At 36.7% G+C, this 22250-nt stretch overlaps 1 protein-coding gene across 3 annotated transcripts in view; it reads right to left on the minus strand.

Moving 5' to 3' along the window:
* lrp8 (low density lipoprotein receptor-related protein 8, apolipoprotein e receptor) overlaps nucleotides 1–22250 on the minus strand; it is a 180291-nt gene that overhangs the window by 46408 nt on the left and 111633 nt on the right. For all 3 annotated transcript variants that reach the window (XM_016284694.1, XM_016284693.1, XM_016284691.1), the window contains exons 5-7: nucleotides 8153–8536; nucleotides 4547–4672; nucleotides 1949–2071 (exon numbers count right to left, since the gene is read on the minus strand). In XM_016284694.1, the coding sequence (XP_016140180.1) occupies nucleotides 1949–2071; nucleotides 4547–4672; nucleotides 8153–8536 (633 nt within the window). The remainder of the gene's footprint in view (nucleotides 1–1948; nucleotides 2072–4546; nucleotides 4673–8152; nucleotides 8537–22250) is intronic.

Genomic DNA, 22250 nt, shown 5'->3' on the forward strand with positions numbered 1-22250 from the left:
TCACACAAAGGGTCATAAAACTCCCCAGTATTTCCAACCGCCCGCTTGGAATTTCAGCCTTTCTCATTGGACAAGCTCATCCTGAGAGGCGTGAATCTTCTCAGACCTTAAAGGCCTCACATCAGTGACCAGCCTCCAGTCGGCGGTTCTGTTAGATTCTGAGAAGATGAGGATGTGAACTAACACCCCTCTAAGGACACCCTAAGTCTGCGCCAGGCCTCGGGCCTTGATTTTAGCTGATTCGCTACATATGTGACAAGCAATGCCACACAGCCAAATGCTAAAATATATAGATTTTTACATTTTATGACCGAAATGCGAGTGGTTTTACCTGAGCACAACTGAGCCACAATTTTACAGTGTTGTAGGTGGTTGCTGGGCATTGCTAAGCAGCTGTGTGTTCTGAGTAGTTGCTAGGTGGTTGCTAGGGTGCAAAATACTCTGTTCGTGAGCGCCACAATGACATGGTTTTATGTAAAAGCAGCGAATCTGGGCATGTGACTAAAAACACCAGTTTTCTTTGTAATGTGTTGGAAAAGATGAGACCACCTCACTGTACAAAACTTGCCACATTGATGGCATGTGAATGTTTGCATTAATAACCATTATTCAATTTAAAATGTTTATTGCTTAAAATTTTCGCACTGAATATTCATCTTGTGTGAACAGGCATTTAGTCTGAGACTTTTCCCACTCGTTTTAAATGTAAATTTAAATTGCTTAGAAAAGTATGTAAGTAATAATAACCTTTAAACCAGGGTTATTATTATTAGCTGCAACTAAAACTATTAAAGGCATTTTTGTTAATTGAAATATTAGATAACTATTAGATGAAACACTGAGCAAAATTTAAAAATGATGCCTTGACTGAAATTAAACACTAAAATTACTAAATGAAAATAAATAAAACTAAAACTGAAATACAAGTAAATTAAACCTACACAATATTTAAAACTAATAAAAATGACAAAAGCACATAAAATGAGTAAAACTGAATATATAAAAATAAAAGCCATTCAAAATATTAATAAAACTATACATATAGTATAAACTATAATATTAAAATAACGCTACTTTACAATAAGGTTAAATATGAAAAATAGCTGCATTAGCTATAATTAACTAACAATGAATGATTTTTACAGGATTTGTTTATCTCCTTATGTTCCATGCCATTACTTGGAAAAATATGCAGTTCTGCTCCAAATCTACACTACTGGTTGAGCCAGAAGCTGAGATATTGAACTGCTCAAGCAAACAGAGCCCCACAAGTGTTTACACTCTTCAGGAAGTTGACCAATGAATGGTTTAACTACAGTTGTCTTTGTACATTGAACTTGGAAAGATGAAAGTATTTTAACATCAAAAAAATTTCACACTCCTCCAAAAATATGGAATTTTCAGTTCTAGCTTATTGTCGAAGAAAAAGTACAGTTCCCCAATATGATGAAAGACAAGAACAGAGAGAAAAAACAGATCTATGGAAACCTGCATTCTCTCTAGAGGGCAGCAGAATATGCTGGGCACATTCTCCTTGTATGATAGCACCCGAGGGAAGACTCACACTTTGATCTTAATGATCGCTCTGTGGGTTGTTGGCCCTTGATCAAGTGAAGCCCCTCATAAGCCAACACTGTCTATAAGTTTAAATGCTGGTCTGGAATTAGTTTTCCCTCTCCAAATCCAACGCTACTAGTGAGAAAGAAAAAGCTGACCCCTAGATCACTGGCTGCAGGCATTCCATTTTAAACAATTTTACAATTCTATCTTTGGCTTCCCACACTAAAAAAGTAATGTCAAAACTTACGTTAAAGTCATCATATAAAATATCTTGTATAAAATACTTGCATATAAAACCTCATTTAAAAATAAAGTCCAAAATATACGATTATACCAACAAACAATTTACTGAGGATGTTTGCATTTGTGCAGAAGTGCCTGAACTCACCGCACTCCTTCACAGGCTCATCAGACCAGTCCTTGCAGTCCTTGATACTGTCGCACACTTTACTGCTATCGATACATTCCCCGCTCTTACACATGAACTTCAGCGGACCTTCACATTTGGTGGCTGTCAAGGACACAATAAAGAGTTCTTACACTTATGATATTTTAAGAGTAGCACATAAACAAAACTAAATTATGTAGAGTACCAAACATGAACTGCCATTTCACAAAACACATTTTCAAACGACACTCGTTGCATGAATGTTCATTATGCTCTTTGCCGTACAATGACAATAGACAGTGACAAGAGGCCGTCAAGATCAAAACAAGTACATAAAAGCACCATAAACGTAGTCTGTGGAATTTAAGACAATATTTCAAATCGTGTAAAGCCTATAAAATAGGTCTGTGTGAGAAACAGGCTGAAATACAGTATATGGCTTCAGAAGATCTGGAATATTAGGGCTGGGTTTTGACACAAATTTCACGATTCAATTCAATTCTCATTCACAAGCTTGCGATTTGATTCGATTACCAATTCAATTTGATTCAATATCGATTATTTTGGATAAATATCAGGTACAGTACATGCCAAATTTTCTCAAGGAAAAAAAAATCTCAACTAAAGCTGTAAAATATACATGGGAGTCAGTTGGTACTACATTACTATAATATTAAAAGGTTAAAATTTACTGATTTGTAGGCTAATACATAATTGCTAAAATTACACTTAATGAAGTTTTTAAAATAATAGTTACAATTACATAATAATACTTCTACTTCAATTCGTCTTTTTGAAATATAAGCATTTAAATGGATTTATTCAAACATAAATTAAACTTTAAAGAACAGTAAAAATGATAATGAATATGTTATATGGTGCATATATTTAGCAAAATGCCCCTCTGTACAGTTTATTTTTCTAGCTTACTAATGAATTTATGGTCACCGAATATGTTTTTTCTAAATGTAAATGTGACGTTACGTGACACATTGTTTACAAGCTGTTATATTGACGTCTTTGTGCAGCCGAAACACTAATTGAGAGATTACATGAGACAGGATACGGACTGTAATGTTGTACTCTTTCTTTTAACATACCTTCGGATGTTTAGTCATGATTATTTTGTGCTGAAACTGGTATTAATGTGGAGGAGAAGATGAGTTCACGTACGCCTCGCGCTGCTGCTTTTATTGAACTGAAGCGCGCCGCGCTACAGCGATCTGTCGCTCCACATTAAACAGCGCCAAAACGGCATTTATTGTTTAAATACTGCAATACAATGGACAGAATTTGAAATCTGAGACTGTGTTTCATATTAAAAGTACCAAAGCACAATGCTTATTGCAATTTATTGGATGGGAAGTGCCCTTCAATGTTCCATCAATTGACTGAAAACAGGCTAGAATAATCGATTCTTGGGATTTAAGAATCGATATCGTTCTGTAAACATGAGAATCGATTAATATCGAGATATCAATATTTTTTACCCAGCCCTATGGAATATAGTGCATGAGTCATATGGACTACTTATTTGGTACTTTAATGGTGCTTTTTTTTGTCCTTTCTGGATCTTGACAGCTCCCCAGGTCACAGTATGTTTCAAAGGACATTGCTTTTAAAGTCTAAATATCTTACCAAGACTGCATTTATGGTCAAAAATAACATAAAGCAGTAATATTGTAAAAATGATTGAATTTTAAAATTAAGTTTTCAATTTTTATATATTTTAAAGGGTACATTGGATAAAATGTTCACTTTTTTACCTTTTTTTTTTTTTACATTTAGTTTCTTATTATTTGTTATTATTATCCATCTTGAAAACAGCTGTGCTGCTTAATATTTTAGTGGAAACCTTGATACTTTTTGTCAGGATTCTTTGATGAATAGAAAGTACAAATATAATTTTTGTAACATTATTAATGTCTTGACTGGCATTTTTTAAAATCATTTTAATGCATCTTTGTATACTGAATAAAAGTATACATTTAAACAGCAGTGCATGTGTATGGGACACAGCACTGAGCACATTCTGCTAAACTTCTGTTTTTGTGTTTCACAAGAATAAAGCCATTTTAAATGACATGATGGTAAGAAAAAAAAAGTACATTTTAATTTTGGGGCGAATTATGCAATTACAACATGATTTATCCAAATAGGACACGTTCCTGAATAAATATAATTTGTTTGTCCTGGAAGAACATTCCTATCAACCAACTGTAGTCCTAATCTTATCCCTAAACCTAACCCTACAGTCACAGGACTCTGACTAATCTACAGAAATATTGTTTTAGGACCAACAAAGGATGCTGATCCTATGTCCTACTTAAATCATGTTATGCATCACTAACCAGATATAGCCATGGCATAATTAATCTTTTGAGGTGAAGGTGCCATATAGAAAGTGTGCCGTGAAACCCTGGAATCATGTAGGGTATATCTGTTTGGCCTTGTAGTGCTTTGTGTGAATATTAACTTGATTGGGGCTACATAACTGGATGCACTCTACTCTTTCATCTTCACTGAAAATGCTGCTAGAAGAGGGGAGAGATGAAGAGGCTAATCAAAAGGGAAAGGGAGATCACTGAAGTTACTCACTTTTGTTGATGCAGCCAGCCTCGTCGCTGAAATCTGGACAGTCGTGCACTTTGTTACACTGTTTAGTGCCGTGAATGCAGGAGCCATCACCACACTGGAACTCATCAGGACGACAGGTCAGCACAGCTGTAGGGCAAAAACATGTTTATGTAGGACTACCATTCCTGTAGCTATATATATCAGCCTGGCCAAATAATCAATATTTGGTCATTTTGCAGAAAACCGCAGAGTGGAGTATGATTTACTGATTCTCAGAAGTTGTCATTCCACCTAATGTTAATTCCAAAATCTACTGACATCCTTGTCAATGGATAGTGCACATGTTCTGTTTTTAAATATTTGTAGTTAATTTTGAGTAAATGATGGTGATAAAATAAAATAAAAAGATAGTATATAAGATATTATAAAATATATAATTATATACTGTACATTTTATTTTAATAATATTACATTCATATACAAATTTTTTATAAATTTTTATTACCTCGCTCTCTAGACATCTGTATCAGCATCAGCATTAAAATTGGTTCATTGCAAATGTATAATTTAAATATAAGTCACTTTGGAAAAAAGAATCTGCCAAGTAAATGTAAAGGACTAAGATAAAGCCATGAGTTGTTAAAGCTGTTAAACACATGCACACTAAAGCACTCACCATCACACTTTCATAATAATCACCCATTGCACCTCTATTTGTGAACTTCAGTTCTAAAACAGCAAATGGTTTTGGCTTTTACCTCCTGTCAGATCTCAAGGTAATAGCTTATTTGCAAGAGAGTTTCCTAAGAAAAAAAAAGCTCTGAACATTAAAAACAATCAGTCACTTACTCTGGGGTATAAGGGAACACACTGAAGAAAGAAAAATGTGCTGTTCGACGAAGAAAGGTCTTAATTTTTCACATTCATCTTTTAAAATCCCTTTAATCTTTCATACGGTGTAATTTGGAGGAGCTGCGGAGGGAGAACATTCACCATGATCAATTTCACTAGAGCATATCAACTTCTCACGCCAGCTCTCTTGCCTCTCTATACACTGCTTAAAAATATGCTTGACCTATATTTTTGCCCTGTTTTCCAGTAAAAATAAATAACCCTCTCTAAAACAAAATATATTCACTTGAGAAACAAAATTGTATATAATATTAGTTTAATAACATTAATTAATTGAATTCTATATGAATGCATCAACTGTATCTGTAATATCACCTCCAGTTTGGCTTTTGAACCGTTACTTAGTGGAAACATAGTTTGCTATTATTCATAAATGTCATTATTTATTAAACATTGGAGCATTTATTCATATTGCCATTGCTGTCATAAGCATAGTCAGTGTTGTTATCGTTAACTACAACTAAAACCATTAAAAACATTATTTTTAATTGAAATAGAGCTTAAATAAAATATTAGATTGAAAAACTCAAACCACATGAAAATTTGAAATGTTGCCTTTGCAACTAACTGAAAAAAATTGGTTGAACTGAAGTACTGAAATAAAACTAAAATTGAAAAAATAAATTGAAACTATTTTTAAAAAACAAAGTAATAAAAATGACAAAGCACATAACAAAATTACAAAAAATGTAAGTAAAAATAAAATATAAATAAAAAATAAATTCAAAATAATACCAAAAAACTATAATAGTACATAAAGATTACTAAAATAACACTGGCAGCATAAAAACAGTATTCACCCACAAAGAATAAACATCTAACCTAAACCAAATCAAATATAATGCAAAATGACCAAAATATGAACTGAACAGTTAAGTATTTTGAGGATGGTGCACAATCCCTTACAAGAACCCTACAGTGAGACAACACTCACAGAGCACTTACTCTGCCATGCCTCAAAACACACGTGTTGCCTGGCAACCACCAAGACTCAAGCCATTACCATGCCTCTACCACAGTACTTCGTGGAGATTTACATGTCATAAACTCATGGAAAAAGAACACCATTATATCAATAAACACACACATGCTAGAAAAAAATTTACATGTGTGTGCACATGCTCTGCATCAACAACGCACATTTTTTCAGCTGCAGGTTGTGTGTTTTCAGGATTACTCAAACAAACATGCTTGTTCCCTCATGCCTCATGGAGAAACAAATCCTTGAAATGCAAAGTCAATAAACATTCATGTTCACTGATTCCGATTCTATTGTATTGTTTGCAATTGTACATGCTAATTAATTTAGCAATAATCCAATTTTTTATAAATCAATATTTGCTGATAAAATATGCTAAATGAAGATTTTTCAAAGACAATTAATTATTGTGGGAGACAAAGTAGACATTGGCAGTAGAAGTCAATACAAAGTGCAGCATGTTCAAAACCCTTACAAGAACCCTACAGTGAGACAACACTCACAGAGCACTTACTCTGCCATGCCTCAAAACACACGTGTTGCCTGGCAACCACCAAGACTCAAGCACATTACCATGCCTCTACCACAGTACTTTGTGGAGATTTACATGTCATAAACTCATGGAAAAAGAACACCATTATATCAATAAACACACACATGCTAGAAAAAATTTTACATGTGTGTGCACATGCTCTGCATCAACAACGCACATTTTTTCAGCTGCAGGTTGTGTGTTTTCAGGATTACTCAAACAAACATGCTTGTTCCCTCATGCCTCATGGAGAAACAAATCCTTGAAATGCAAAGTCAATAAACATTCATGTTCACTGATTCCGATTCTATTGTATTGTTTGCAATTGTACATGCTAATTAATTTAGCAATAATCCAATTTTTTATAAATCAATATTTGCTGATAAAATATGCTAAATGAAGATTTTTCAAAGACAATTAATTATTGTGGGAGACAAAGTAGACATTGGCAGTAGAAGTCAATACAAAGTGCAGCATGTTCAAAATAGTGCCAATCTTAGGTACTAAGATTACTAAATTACATTTCAAAATTAGACAGCTCTAATTATATATACTGTAACAGATGGAATTCAAATGTTATTGTGGGAGACAAAGTAGACATTGGCAGTAGAAGTCAATACAAAGTGCAGCATGTTCAAAATAGGTACTAAGATTACTAAATTACATTTCAAAATTAGACAGCTCTAATTATATATACTGTAACAGATGGAATTCAAATGAATTTGAATAGATTTAGAGTATAATTTAGAGCATATTTTGTATTTAGAGTATATTTTCTTCTAGGATTTTGAGTGTTTATTATTTTATCATAGTCAGCTAAATTGATACACTGACCTTGTACGACTACAGATCAACAAAATGCATGTTGGCATGCATGCAATGCATTTGTGTTAACAGAATATGGAGGAACAGACAATAAGGGACTGATTCTAAATTAACAACATTTTCCATGAATACACCATGTGCTTTACTGCTTTACTTGGACGTGACAGTAATTTAGAAAGACTATAATGACAAGAACAGCATGCATGCAGCATTAAAAAGAGCATGTAATGCAGCCAAGTGGTAAAACTGATTATTAATTCATTTAATTAACTCATTCACCACACAGCAAGCCTCTCCAATGTAAATACCTTAGGAAATGTGCTTGAGAATGTTAACTCTGATCAGTATATTAAAAATATTAGTCTTCTTAAACACTTACGACAGTTGGCCTCATCAGACTTGTCCTTGCAGTCTACATCTCCATCGCATTTCCAGTTGAGATGAATACACTCTCCACTCCTGCACCGGAACTCTCCCGCAGTGCAGTGGGTTTTTTGAGGCTCCGTCCTGCGGCTGCAACGCTCCAGAGATTCGTCCGATTTGTCTCTGCAGTCGGGGTCTCCGTCGCAGCTCCACGGCGCTGGGATACACTCTGAGTCGTTACAGCGAAACTCATGTGGCCCGCAGGTGCTGGCGGTGGCTGCCGTGCACTTCTCCTCATCGCTGCCGTCGCCACAGTCATCATCCCCGTCACAGACGAATGTGGGAGCCACGCACAGACGATTACGGCACTGGAACTCTTTAGCAGGGCAAGCCTTGGCATCTGGAAAAATGAAGAATGTTCTTTATTAACACAGAGTTTTAAAGTCGCTCAAATACATATACAGTATGTAAAAAATTACTTGAACAATAAATAGTTTATAGCTGAACCTTTAACTATTGCATGTTAATATAGACATTTTTAGACATCTGAACTTTTTTTTGTTTTTTTTGTTTCCTGCTTCCATTTTTATAATTCATCAAAAGCATATTTTGTCTCCTGTGCTTCCAACTTTTTTGTGCTATATAAGCACAATTTTGTCATTTTGTCATTGTTCTTATCATTGTACATATTTAGATTTTATTTTAAAATGTATTATTGAAAAGACTTGAAGTCGTCAGGTTAGGCATCAACTCGGTTCCCATATATTCTCCTTTTTGTAATGAACTGAAGAAAAAAAAAGGGAACCCTGATTAATAATGACTTTTTCATAATCCAGGAAGTAAAATTATAAAGGACAAAAACAAACAAGTCTCCTTTTATAATATTTCTTTTCCCTTATGTCTTGTATTTGTCAGTTGGCGGCGATCTTAAAATGTCAACCCTGATATCATGATTTTGAATAATTAACAACTAATAATTGAAAAGTGGATATTTGTAGAAATATCAAATTCTCTTTTAAACAAAAATAATATTTGTAGTTTTATAGCCTTATAATTTCTAATTAAAACGGTCAAATCATGCAACCCTAACTCCAATTTATTTGCAATATATATTAAAATGTAACGTAAAATATAATTTTTTAGAATGTAATTAAACATTTTTAAATGATGATAATTTAGTAATGTTAAATTACCTTGTAAAAATGATTATAAATTATAATTAATTATTCAATAGAACATTTTGTAAAATTATTAAAAAAAAAATCCCTTTAATCAAACTTCTAAATCAGTTTGGGGAAAAAAGATGACTATGGGTTTCTGTTTAATGATGTCACATCACCAAACCAATTAGGTATCATTACAGTAAAATGACTGAACCACACTTCTCACTGGAAATTTATGGCAAATGCAGCATGAACTCTGAGCTATTCTGTGCTGATGTGAGCTCCGTGACCTCACTGATTCAACTGTGCTGCAGATGACCTGAGATTCACACTTCAGCCCCACACTGGTGGCAGACCCTAAATGGGCTTAACTGTGCTGTAGTAAACGCCTGTCCATTCTTTAATGGGGTCACCCACCCCACCGGAATAACCGTCCTGAAAAGCTGTAAGGCGACTGGGTATTACATTCACAGAGACTAGTTTTGTAAAAGGATTTAAAATGGCTTACGAGCATGTGATCGGGTGTGAGCATGTTTGAGCGGATGGGATATGAGAGAAATCGATCCTGACTTTTTGTGACTTTGCGTCAATAAACCTGTAAATATGCAAACTATTTATAAAGAGCAGCTAGGGCTCATAAAACACTTTTACCGTCAAAATGGTGACATTATCAAAATTGTATTGCCGGATTTAAAATCAATGTTGCTCACAGAAAGGTCATTCTTGTTGTTTATGTTACTTTAGCTGATTTGTATTTCACATTTCTGCCACCTACGCTAGTTGCTTTTGAAGTCAATTACAATAATGCTCAATGAGATATGATGCTAACTGTGTTTTTGCAAAGCTGATTAGCCAACAAGCATCTAAAAACCACTCAAAGGTTTCTTCAATGACCATCGAACAGCTGAGGGGAAAGGTGGAATAATATCTTCTGGAATATGTAGATATTATCTAGCTGCTACATTTCTCCATGCTCAAGGTCAAGGCAGCCAACAAATGTAGCATGTTCTTAAAAGAAAGTAATGTGATTGGATCTTTTTTGTGTGTACAGCGCATTGGAAGGAAGGTTGCGTTTGCTCTAAGGAGGGGGAGATTGGATTGGCTGACCCTTCTCTTCTCTTGAGGGATGTAGACAGCAGCCTAAAACAACATCCTCTCAGAGAGGAACTGAACAAACATGCACAGCTTCCTCATATACCACTGTCACATTCCAGCTGGAATGAAAATCAAATCATCCAGCTCTAAACACTTGCAGAAGGTGTGAATTGGATGTATAAAATATTTTCACATACTAAATAAAATCTACACTAAACATTGATTAGCGGTGCTTGCTAAGTGTTACATTGAAAAAGGGACCAGAGCCATTTCTAGGGGCATTAAAACAAATCGATCTGGTTCTTTAAAAAAATGTTTAGATTAGGTGGATTTCTACCTTTTGCAATGCTATACAGAAGAATAAAAGAGCAGCAAACACACGCAGCTCTGGGCCGGATTGACTTTGTCATTCAAAGGCTGCTGATATATCTCTGCTGTGTGGATTTTGATGCTATCTCGTTTAGAGGTCAGGCACAACAGTGAATGGATTTTAAAAGAGCGGAAAGGAAAAGCTCAAAGCAGGTCAATTGAATTCCACTGACCAATGTCAAATACTCATTCCCCGGGCCAACAACAGACAGGTAGTAGACAGGGCTTTACATTAACAAGATCTCTGTGGCCTTGAACCACACAAGCAAACAACAGAGAGCTGAAAAATATATAGCAGAACTGAATGTGAAAGAATTACATGCAGCTTTTCTGTCCTTGTGTTAATTGAGAGACTACACAGAATATTTGACCGGAACTAACTGTTGTATAATATATAACATTAACACGTACAGTTGTTATATGACGTTGTTGTTATATCACACATATGTTGTATCACGTATTATACAACAGTTAGTTCCTGTCAAATATTACATTTGTCTCTCAATCAACACAAGGACAGAAAACCTGCATTCATAACTGCATTAAAAAAAATCTTTTAAATACCTTTTGATGCATGCCACACTGCAGGATATTTCAACTTTCCAAAACATTTCATGATTTCTAAATAACTTTTTCAATAAATTACATAAATGCACCTGCAGGTAGTGACAAGTGACTGTCTTTATTAGTCACTGAATCTTGAATTGAATTTGTTTAAAACACAGATTTTTTTTACAAGTGATTGTAAAAGCAAGTGATTGTTTTTACATGCAAGTCACTGAATCATTCAATACAACCAATTATTTTAAAAACACTGATTGTTTGTTCAAATAGACAATTTATTCTGATTCACTACTGTGGGTTTACTCAGCGATGCACAAAGTTGACTTTGTTCTGGCTTTGCTTGGGATTCTTGTCATTGGCAGAATAAAAATGGACCATGGCAATGAATGTAGGTTACTCAATATTAAAGGGGTCATATGATGCTTTTTTAAAGATCATTATTTTGTGTATTTGGTGTAACAGAATATGTTGACATGCTTTAATGTTAAAAAAACACATTTTGTAGGTCCTCTATGCCCCGCCTCTCTCAAACGCTTCGTTTTCTACAAAGTCCCTCCTTCCGACAAACGCAGTCTGCTCTGATTGGCCAGCTGACCCAGTGCATTGTGATTGACCGAACACTGCAAGCACTCGTCGGAAATGTAACGCCCCTTACCATAATCGTGAGCTTCATCTTTCAAAATAAATGTAAAGACAGTAAATAATGTCATTAGTTTTACCATCAGTTCAAGCCCGAAAGGGGAACAGAGTCGCGTGACAGACACAGTGATGAAGCTGGTATGTGTTTGCAGTACACAAGCCACGGTTAAGACAGCTGACTCTGTGATGTGACCCTGTCTCTCTCTCTCTCTTTCACACACACATATACACACACGCGCACACATACACACACACACACGATGCGCAAAACTCCGCATTTGAACAGTCAATAGCAAATACTTAAACTAATAACAAAACAGTAGCTGATTCAGAAGTGCCAGATTGTCATAGCAAAGTCAGAATGACCTCCTCTCCTAGGTTCACGAAACGGTTGTCCATAAAATACATTGCTGTTCTGCTGTAAGTGATCTTAAAAGATTCCTAAATGCATCTACTTTCGGAAGGCCAAATAAAGTGCTTTTGCTTTCACCTAGAAACACACAGCGTCTCCCTGACATGGCTGCTTCAACACTACCTGCGGCCGGTTACTGAAACCATGCCTTCTTTCTTTGTGTGCACATTTGGGCGCATTATGCAAATATTTCCACATAGTGAGGTAGATATGTGGGGGCATGTTAGAACGAGACGTTTTAGGGGGGCGTGGCAGAGTCTTAACTTTGATGAAGAATATCTCTTTGGTTTTGAGTCTTTGCAATCAGCTTGTAACACTCCAAAGACAAAGGAAAACTTGAAATCGCATCATATGACCCCTTTAACTTATCATTTATTGAACTGTGGTATGAAAGCAATATCATACTTGCAATCATGCTAACTCTACAAGTCTCACTGAAAATGAATGACTTCAGTAAATGCTCATCAAAGAATGCTCTTAACTTGCTGTATATTTGCCTTAAATTTGAACATTAAACGCATAAAAATACACACTTCACCTTTTAAAAGCAATGTGTAAGAAGACTGGAACACATTTAACACAATACTTACACCAAAGATATTTCAATTTAAATGACCACCCCATATCTGTGAGAACAAGCCACCGGGGGCAGTTTTAGTGCTGAGGTTCATGCTACACTCAGCAAATGGCCCGAGCCACTAAGTCAGCACAGAGTTAATGGTGCGTTCGCCACTGTCCTCCATCAGCCCGTAATATTATAGTATCCCCTATCAGAGAGAAAGACTAGCCTTCTCCGGGGAGAAAGACTGTAACCATGATGCACTGAGCTGAGGGAAAGAGGTGCCACAAACATACTGAGGCAGCTAAAGACGGCAATGCTTTGGATGAGATCCCCCTCATGAAGCTTTTTCCAGTGCTGACAACAGCGCCTGCAGGCACAGCATAAGGAAAAGAGGATATACTAGCAAGAAAGATAAATTGAAGAGGACAGGGAATTAGTTCAGGCCGGTATTTCTGTAAGCCCACAGTGTGGTTTCATTAGTCAGTTATGAGTTTAGAAAGAATAAAACATTTTGTTTGGGAACTCTGGTTTATGACTCTTCTTGTGTGAAGAAAATAAACCAGTAATGCAACTCTGGCAGTGTTTCACTGAAACTCTGTGAAATCACACTGTAAATGAACGTTTTGATGCATTTCCAAAATTTTGACAGGATACACTGAAGGTATTGTCCCATTTTTAAATAGCCAATAAGCTTTATATTTACATCACAGCCATGACCCATTTTATTACACACTAGCTTGCAGATGACGTTAGTGGGAGGGACATTCTCATTCTAGAGAGCATCTGATTGGACAAAAACCTGTACAGTGCAGGATGAGTCATCAAAATTTACCCTCCATTTTCTAAGAAGAGTCTAATCACACCATCTCTTTTAATTAATGTCTGATTGAGTCAAACAAAGTTATAAAATAAACCAAGAAGGGTCAGTTGTATAAAGAATGAGGACAGTGCATTAAAGGGGTCATATGATGCGATTTCAATTTTTCCTTTCTCTTTGGAGTGTTACAAGCTCTTGGTGCATAAAGAAGATCTGTAAAGTTGCAAAGACTAAAGTCTCAAATCCAAAGAGATATTCTTTATAAAAGTTAAGAGTCAGCCACACCTACCTAAAACGGCTCGTTCTAACATGCCCCCACATATCTACCTCTCTATGTCGGAAGATTTGCATAATGCCGCCCAAATGTTCACGCAAAGAAAGAAGGCGTAACTTTTATTCTCGCTGTAGTGTTGTTGACGCTGCAGCCATGTCGTGAAGACGCTGTGTGCTTCGTTGTGAAAGCGAAACTACTTTGTTTGGTCTTCCAAAAGAGGACGATATCCGCTTCATCATGCCTAGAGCTGATCCGTGCTGGTCGCTGAGGAAATACTTCAACTTCGTGCTGTCGATTGCCGGATCGGCTTTCACGACTCCGCCGCCTCAGCTCACGCTAGCCCGGCCTCAGCGCACGCTAAGCCGGGGCTTCGGCTCACTCTATCCCGGCCTCAGCGCACGCTAAACCAGGGCTTCGGCTCACGCTAGCCCGTCCACAGTGCACGCTAAACCGGGGCTTCGGCTCACGCTAGCCCGGCCTCAGCGCATGCTAAACCGGGGCTTCGGCTCACGCTAGCCCGTCCACAGTGCACGCTAAACCTGGCCTCCGGCTCACGCTAGCCCGTCCACAGTGCACGCTAAACCGGGGCTTCGGCTCACGCTAGCCCGGCCTCAGCGCATGCTAAACCGGGGCTTCGGCTCACGCTAGCCCGTCCACAGTGCACGCTAAACCAGGGCTTCGGCTCACGCTAGCCCGTCCACAGTGCACGCTAAACCGGGGCTTCGGCTCACGCTAGCCCGGCCTCAGCGCATGCTAAGCCGGGGCTTCCCCTCACGCTAGGCCGCTGTGTTGTTCGTTGTGAAAGCGAAACTACTTTGTTTGATCTTCCAAAAGAGGACACGACTACAAATCAGTTAAGTTGTATTTACCACACTGTTCCAGAATAGTTTAACCCAAATATCCAGATGTGTGCAGCACATTTTATGAAGGACTGTTTACTGATCCTGGGAGAGTAACGTTAGACTACAAGCCGGCTGTTCTGACTCACGTAAGTACGTTTTCATTTAAAGGATTTGCCATTGATGATTCAAACGCGAGTTTTGGGCAGTGTAGAGTAGCACTTGCTGTTTGTCATTTCTCCGATCACAAATGCAGACAGAGTTTTATGTTTACGCAGCGCAACGCAACGCGTAAAAAGACAGTATAAGTCATTATAATCAGTAATTATGTCCCCACTGGATGCAACAAATGCCTCATTTATAATGAGTTTTAATGTTGTCTCGTCGCACCGGCCGGTGTAGTGCCGAAATTTGCACCCTGCCAGAATATGCACCCCCTAGTATTGGTAGGTTTAGGAGTAGGTGTGGGGGAGGGGTTAGGATTATGGGTGGGGTTGGGATTAAGCAATCAGGTAGCGACTTCAAGAGCTCCTCAGGTTCCTTTTTACAGTGCAGAAATGTCTGAGAGAGAGCAGTTTAAACGGTCTGAATCTCTATTATACTGTTTGGAAAATGACTGACCCCTCTGTGCAACAAATTCATTTAGAGCAGAGCTCTCTGGACAAATCTCTCTGCACCAAGCCTTCAGCTGTTTACGGTGAAAGGAAAGACATTTTCACACCTGCTGAAGTGCGGCTATATGTTGACCAGGGGTAGAGGGACATTACCTCTGGGTGGATTAGCGAATGGCAGCGCAGATGAAAGAGAAATATCAGGCAATTGTCAGGGGATAGAGGAGGTTCAGCATAACGTCTGGCATTACACTGGTGCAAACACCTCAACCCATGCAACTATGTGCCGAGTACAGCCAACATTCTCACCCACATAAAGTCAAAAAATCAGACTTCTAGATATTATGAAATGAACCAAACATTCATTCTGGCATTATCAAAAAGCTTATGATTCATTAATTTCACTGGGAATCATGTTGAGTTCCTGTTTTCTTCAGTCAGGGGACTAGCATATATCAAGACAGCACATCTCAGAATTCATTAGCCTCAATGTCACTCAGGAAATAAATGAACACTAAGAACATCATATTTACACAAATAAATATCTAAAACGCAGTGCGGCTTACACTTTCTGCCAGTGCTGTAATTAGAATTGTACATGGATGCATGAAAACAGATTTAATTTTGCCGTAATCACATTAGCTGTCAGTAATAATCCTGCGGATACTGATATAATCAGATGAATAGTTATTCTTGTGTAGCATCTCGCCCCTCTGAGTCTCCCTTGAGGAAACGCTTCGGTAGATACTGTAATACTTCATTATTACGACCCTACTCAGTGGTACAGAAGAGGCTGAGTGTTGTAGGTGGTGATCATTTGTGTTTTTCAGTGATGAGAATAGGCCTGGGCGATAAAACGGTATTGATATTTATCGACGGTACACCCTCTTCGATAACGATAGAAAAAATGTTCGATATAGCGCACGATATAGGCTATGAGTGACGCAGACCGCACACACAAACACGAACACATGCTGAATTGAGTGCTGTGCCTGCCTGTGAGGAGGAGATTGTGAATAAAAAAAATTGATTAGTCGAATTTATAATAAACATTTGCATTTGAATGCAAAAATAGTACAATCAAATGTTAGGTGTGCGTCTGGGAGCATCATTAGTGGAGCGCGAGATGCGGTGATGATGATGTAAGAGGCGTTGTTGTATTTTAATGTTTTATAACTCTAGCCCACAAGACGTGCAGTTGCTGCATTATTCATTCAAAATATTAGAGAAATATAGTAGCTCAATGCTTAGAAGATCTTGATTAGGTTAAAACCGAAACCAAGCCATTCACACAGAACGCATATTCAACGCATTTTTTAGATGGACAAATATGACTGGTGCTCTCACGTCTCACACAAGTTTGATTATATGACTTATTTTAGATGTAATGCACGTTTTTCTTTTTATAGACAGTTATTTCCTTTGCGTTGGCAATTTAATGTGCTGCATTATTTTGCTCATTGCGTCCTCCTGGGGCTTTGGGAGACAAGCCAAAAGTTTCCTTCAGACCTATTTAATCTGCATATAAAACATTAGAAATGAGATATTTGTTTAATTTTTATTTTGTGTTTGACTGTTAAAACAAAAAATATTAGTTTTTTGTCTCAATAAATTGGGTTAATTTAAAAATACAGTGGTTAAATGTAAAAGTTTTTTTTCTATTGCTCTTTGTTTTAAAAAAGGTTATAAAAAATGACAATTTTTTGTCAACTATGTCAACTAGTTCAGCCCTAGATGAGAATTTTCACAGCACCCAGAGAAGTGCTAAAGCCTGGGTATGGAAATGGAAAGAAAAGCAAAGCAGCGAGAAACACAGAAGCTCTGTCCTGCTGTCCCAAATCCTAGCAAGCTGCCTAAAAAGATATCCTTAACGGACAATGCAACCTCAAAATTGACTGCAACAAGCTTCTGAGATTAATCATCCAAGAAGCCAAAAGTATTTTTAAATATATTAAATTATATATTTAAAAGTCTTTTTTAAATAAATTAAATAATATAATGATACATTGCAATGATATTTATAAATAAAATTTTCAAATCAAATATTTACATCACCATTCAAAATGCTGGGGTCAATAAGATTTTTTTTTCTTTTACATTGTTACATCAAAGCAAAAACTAATGAATCCCACACACTAGCAGTCCTTGCAAAAGTATCAAAAATAAATTATTTCACAATGTTTCGGTCCCATGACCATTATTTTTCAAAATTTTGCTTTGCCATTACAGAAATGAATTACTTTATAAAATTATTATATAAATTGTAATAATTACATTTTAACATTAAATTATAATAATATTTCACAATATTACAGTTTTTATTGTATTTTTGATCAAATAAGACTTGGTGAGTATAAGAGATAACTGTACAGTATATTAACTATATATATTAAGAAATACAAATAATTGCAAATAAACCACAAGTAACATTGAATTAAATGAGAGATAGATAGATAGACAGATAGATAAGAGAGCAAGACATGCATCACACTAGAACAGTTTTGGAATAGGGAGACTTAATTTATTACACCCACAACGTTCTATATAGGGATGCACCGATACGCCCGATACTGAGCTCCTGTACTCGTACTCGTTAAAATGCCCCGATACCAAACAGCATGTGATAAGCGCCATATTCAGACAAACACCGACAACAGAACAACAGACAGCAGAATGGAGTTAAGGATGTCTACTACAAAGTATATGTATGCAATGAATATAATGTTAAACATTCAGTATTAATGCCTGTATAGCTGATGTGCGCGAGCTGATAAACAAAGCACGCTGAGTGGATTGAGCGCGCGTCAGCGCAGATGCGCGAGCTTGTCGAGTGAATATATCTTTCTCACAGACATCACTAGAAAGTTTGTAGTTCGTTCGGATATGTCAAAAACAAGTAAGTAAAACAATGCACAAGTTACTTAATAGTAGGGAGAGAGAGAGAGAGAGAGAGAGAGAGTGCACTTCTGTTGTGTGATCTTTGACGTTGACTCACTTAGCACACGTATCATTTGGATTAAAACTAATTCGTAAAAATAAGACCATTTATAGGGGCATTCACTATAAACATAATTTATTTTCAACCTTACATCCCTTATTTTCACGACTTTCTGGCAAAAGTGAATCTAGCAGCCTGTGTGAAATGCGCTGGGCTGTACTATTCTGCACCAGTACAAATACCTGCACGCGTTGCGCGTGTTTTGCTTGCTTGAGCGTTTCTGCATTATATGAGTGGCTTTGGAATATAAATCGCAGCATGTTTCAGATGAAAAAACGCAACTTCTATTTCTGAAAATATCACAGTTAGGAGATTTATGACGAGTGGTTCCCTGCATTATTACAGCAAAGCGCGTGATTACAGTACTAAGCCGCTGCAATGGAGCAGCTCTAATGACATACCTTTCTATCAAAGTTACATAACATTATCAAGCTGAATTTGTTCTGACACAGTTTAACTCGGAGTTCTTGTTATATTTTATTATCATTTTCTAAACTATAGCGAATAAACTGTGATAATGTGAGAAATGTTAAAGGTGTCTGAATAAATTTTGGTTTGACTATCTATTTGATAAATTAAGTTAACCAACTAAAAATACATACTCTTTTGGTTTCTGTACCCAATATTTAAAAATTTACAAATGCAATAAAAATATTGGTATCGGTACTCGGTATCGGCAAGTACCAAAAATATAAGTATCGGTATCGGGCGAATACTGGAAAAAGTGGTATCGGTGCATCCACAGAGAAAACTGTTTGCTTGAAGTCTTAACAAGAACAGCAAAAATAACACACACACATAACCTCTTTCACCACTAACAGACTGGTTCACGTGTTTGTCTTTTCCATCTTTTCAGGTAATTCATCCTTCCATTTCAATATTTTCATCTGTATCTGTGCACTTCCAATCCTCCCACATTAGGATCTACTGGGTGTCACCAGCTTCCCACGCTTCTCTTATCTGATCTCTCAGTCATCTCAAGGCAATGATCGACATTACACGCCTCAGTGCTTGCCTGCAATTTCCATTCAATCTTAATTGATTGAATAGGCTCTGGTGTGTGGCCAAACTAGCTACATGAGAATGAGCTCACAGTCGAGTACCTGTCATAGTAAACACGGTTACATATCAGTGCTAGCAGCTATGCACACAGCAAACGTGACCTTCCTCTGACCCTGAGTGAGCTGCAAATGCAACTTCACATTTATGTTTGATTTTCATGAGCAATTCAGTTATAAATATTGAATAGGTCAAATTTGAGTTGCTGTTCCAGTGTACACAGCTGTTTAAAAGTTTGGGGTCGGTAACAAAGTAAGAAGTTTAATATTGTGAAATAATATTACAATTTAAAATAAATTTTCTATTTACATATATTTTAAAATGTAATTTATTCCTGTGATGGCAAAGTAGAATTTTCAGCAGACATTACTCCAGTCTTCAGTGTCACGTGATCCTTTAGAAAACATTCTAATATGCTGATTTGCTGCACAAGAAACATTTTTTATTATTATCGACATTGAAAACAGTTGTGCTGCTTAATATTTTTGTGGAAACCATGATGATTTTTCAGAATTTTTCGATGAATAGAAAGTTCAAAATAACTATTTTTCTCGATGCTATCAAATTTCATACATCGTTTGCTCAAATAATTTACACAAAGTTCCCTGATCCAAAGTGTTTGCTTTTACTACAGATCATAAAGTTCTCAAAACACAGCGCCATATACCCAAAGTGATAGTGATACACACAGCACAGGAGATTCAATTTACCAAATTTCCCACACAACTATCATGACTTCGTTATGCATTAAATGTCATATGTGAATATATTTAGAGCAAACAAATAATGAAGACCCTGGTGAAAAGAGTAAGAAGCAGAAGACGACAAAGAAGAGGTGTGGATTGGGTAGTGGAAGAGGAGAGAGAATAGGAATCTATTTCTGCATCCAGCTCTGGAGTTCATCTCTTCCTGGAGATGGGAAATGTTCGACCGCAAGCTTTGACAAAGCAACTCTTCTCCAAGCAATAGAAGGGCTTGCAGAGATATTGAAGATATTTAAGCACATGCCAGGTGCAGATTTAACATTAGCATCTCACATCATTCAAAGCTTCAGAAAATATAATGTGTGAAAGAAATTCTCTGGACGGAAATATGAGGTGTATTTTTTCAGAAATTAAGAAAATGCATAAAAAAAGGATCTTTAGTAATAAACAAGCTTTTTCAATAGTTAAATCTTTCACTGTGGTCTTTTAATATGTTAAATGAAGAGAATGCAGTATGAAGTTAAATTAGAAATATTTTGCTAAATTAAGAGTCTGTTTGAAGATCATTGATTGGTTTGGAGTAATATGTAAAATTCTCATAATGGTTAAAATTCCAGTACAGAAATCTATATACTCTAGAGTTTCATACTGTAATCTCTTTTTTATTGCTTTAGCATGTTTTAGTATTTCTCCTAATTAGTTTCTGATGGGTCTGCTGGAATCAAGTGGGTGTCTGTGTGGTACATTGAGAGGCAGAAGTTGGGACATAGAATGAGATAAAGAGAGAGTATCAGAGATCTCAAGGGTAATATCACCCACAGCGTGACACAAATCTAACTGTGATAATTAAAATCCAATTATATTAAAGCATAAAACATAAACACTCCAGCATTTAATACACATAAAAGGAGCTGAGAGGCACCAATAAAAATTATCTTTATTCTTACAACAAAAAACAAAAAATCCCTTAAAGACATGTTCACACATTTGCAGTGACACAGTGACTGGAAGTCATTAATTTTTAATTGCCATGTACACACTGCGTTAAATACGGTTGTCACTCTTCTGTTTGAGAGCTTAATCTTGTTCTGTCCACACGGAGTTCAGCTGTTCACAAGAGTGACAATCACATCCTGTGACCCTTCACTTGGTGCAGTACAGGACCGAACTGAATACTTTGGGAAACTGACAGCTTGTGAGATATCTGCTTTTCATGTCCAGGTGCAGTGCAAGCAAATCAACTGAGGGACGTGACTTGAATTAATTGACGCATATTTTGACACAAGATTTTCACAGTAGCCCTGTGCTCTAGGGGTGACCTAAAATGTGACTCAGCGAGAGCATTAAGGTGTGCACACCAAAAGTTTTCACAATTTTTCTAATTCTATGAGAAAACCAAATTTCATGCCACAGCTATAACGGTAATGACAGAAAAAAAACAATATTGTTGGAGTCACTTTCAGAACATGTTTCTTCCAGCTGATGAACAACAAAAACACTAACAGCCAATCAGAACTGAGACTCAAGCTTGAGCATTTAAAGTGGCAGATGACATAACTGCAGTGTGCGCTTATAATTAGGGATGCGCCGATCCGATATTCATATCGGGTATCGGCTCCGATAGTGCCATTTTTCTCGGATCGGGTATCGGTCAGAGAGAGCCGATCCAAATCCGAGATTTTTTTTTCTTCGATTGTGCGAATTATTCTGTGTTACTTCTGAAGCCATAAGATAGCTTAATGTGAGCTACATATGAATATTTAAGTCCTTACATTAAAGTTCACACAAACTCTTTTCTCCGCTGTGACTGTCAGTCATTCGTTCAGCCTTTAAAGTTTAAACCCTGGTCGTGTTCGGTTACAGTCAGCTTTACCGAGCTGTAGTCAGCTCGGTAAAGCTCTCTCCAAGATCATTCTGTGTTCCCATTATACTTGATTTGTAAATACATGTCTATGATTTTGCAAAAAGGACTTTATCTTCTTGCCGGAGTTTAATGTTTTGTTACTTG

The sequence above is a fragment of the Sinocyclocheilus grahami genome, unplaced genomic scaffold, assembly GCF_001515645.1.
Source record: "Sinocyclocheilus grahami isolate Dianchi unplaced genomic scaffold, SAMN03320097.WGS_v1.1 scaffold187.1, whole genome shotgun sequence".
Lineage (NCBI taxonomy): Eukaryota > Metazoa > Chordata > Actinopteri > Cypriniformes > Cyprinidae > Sinocyclocheilus > Sinocyclocheilus grahami.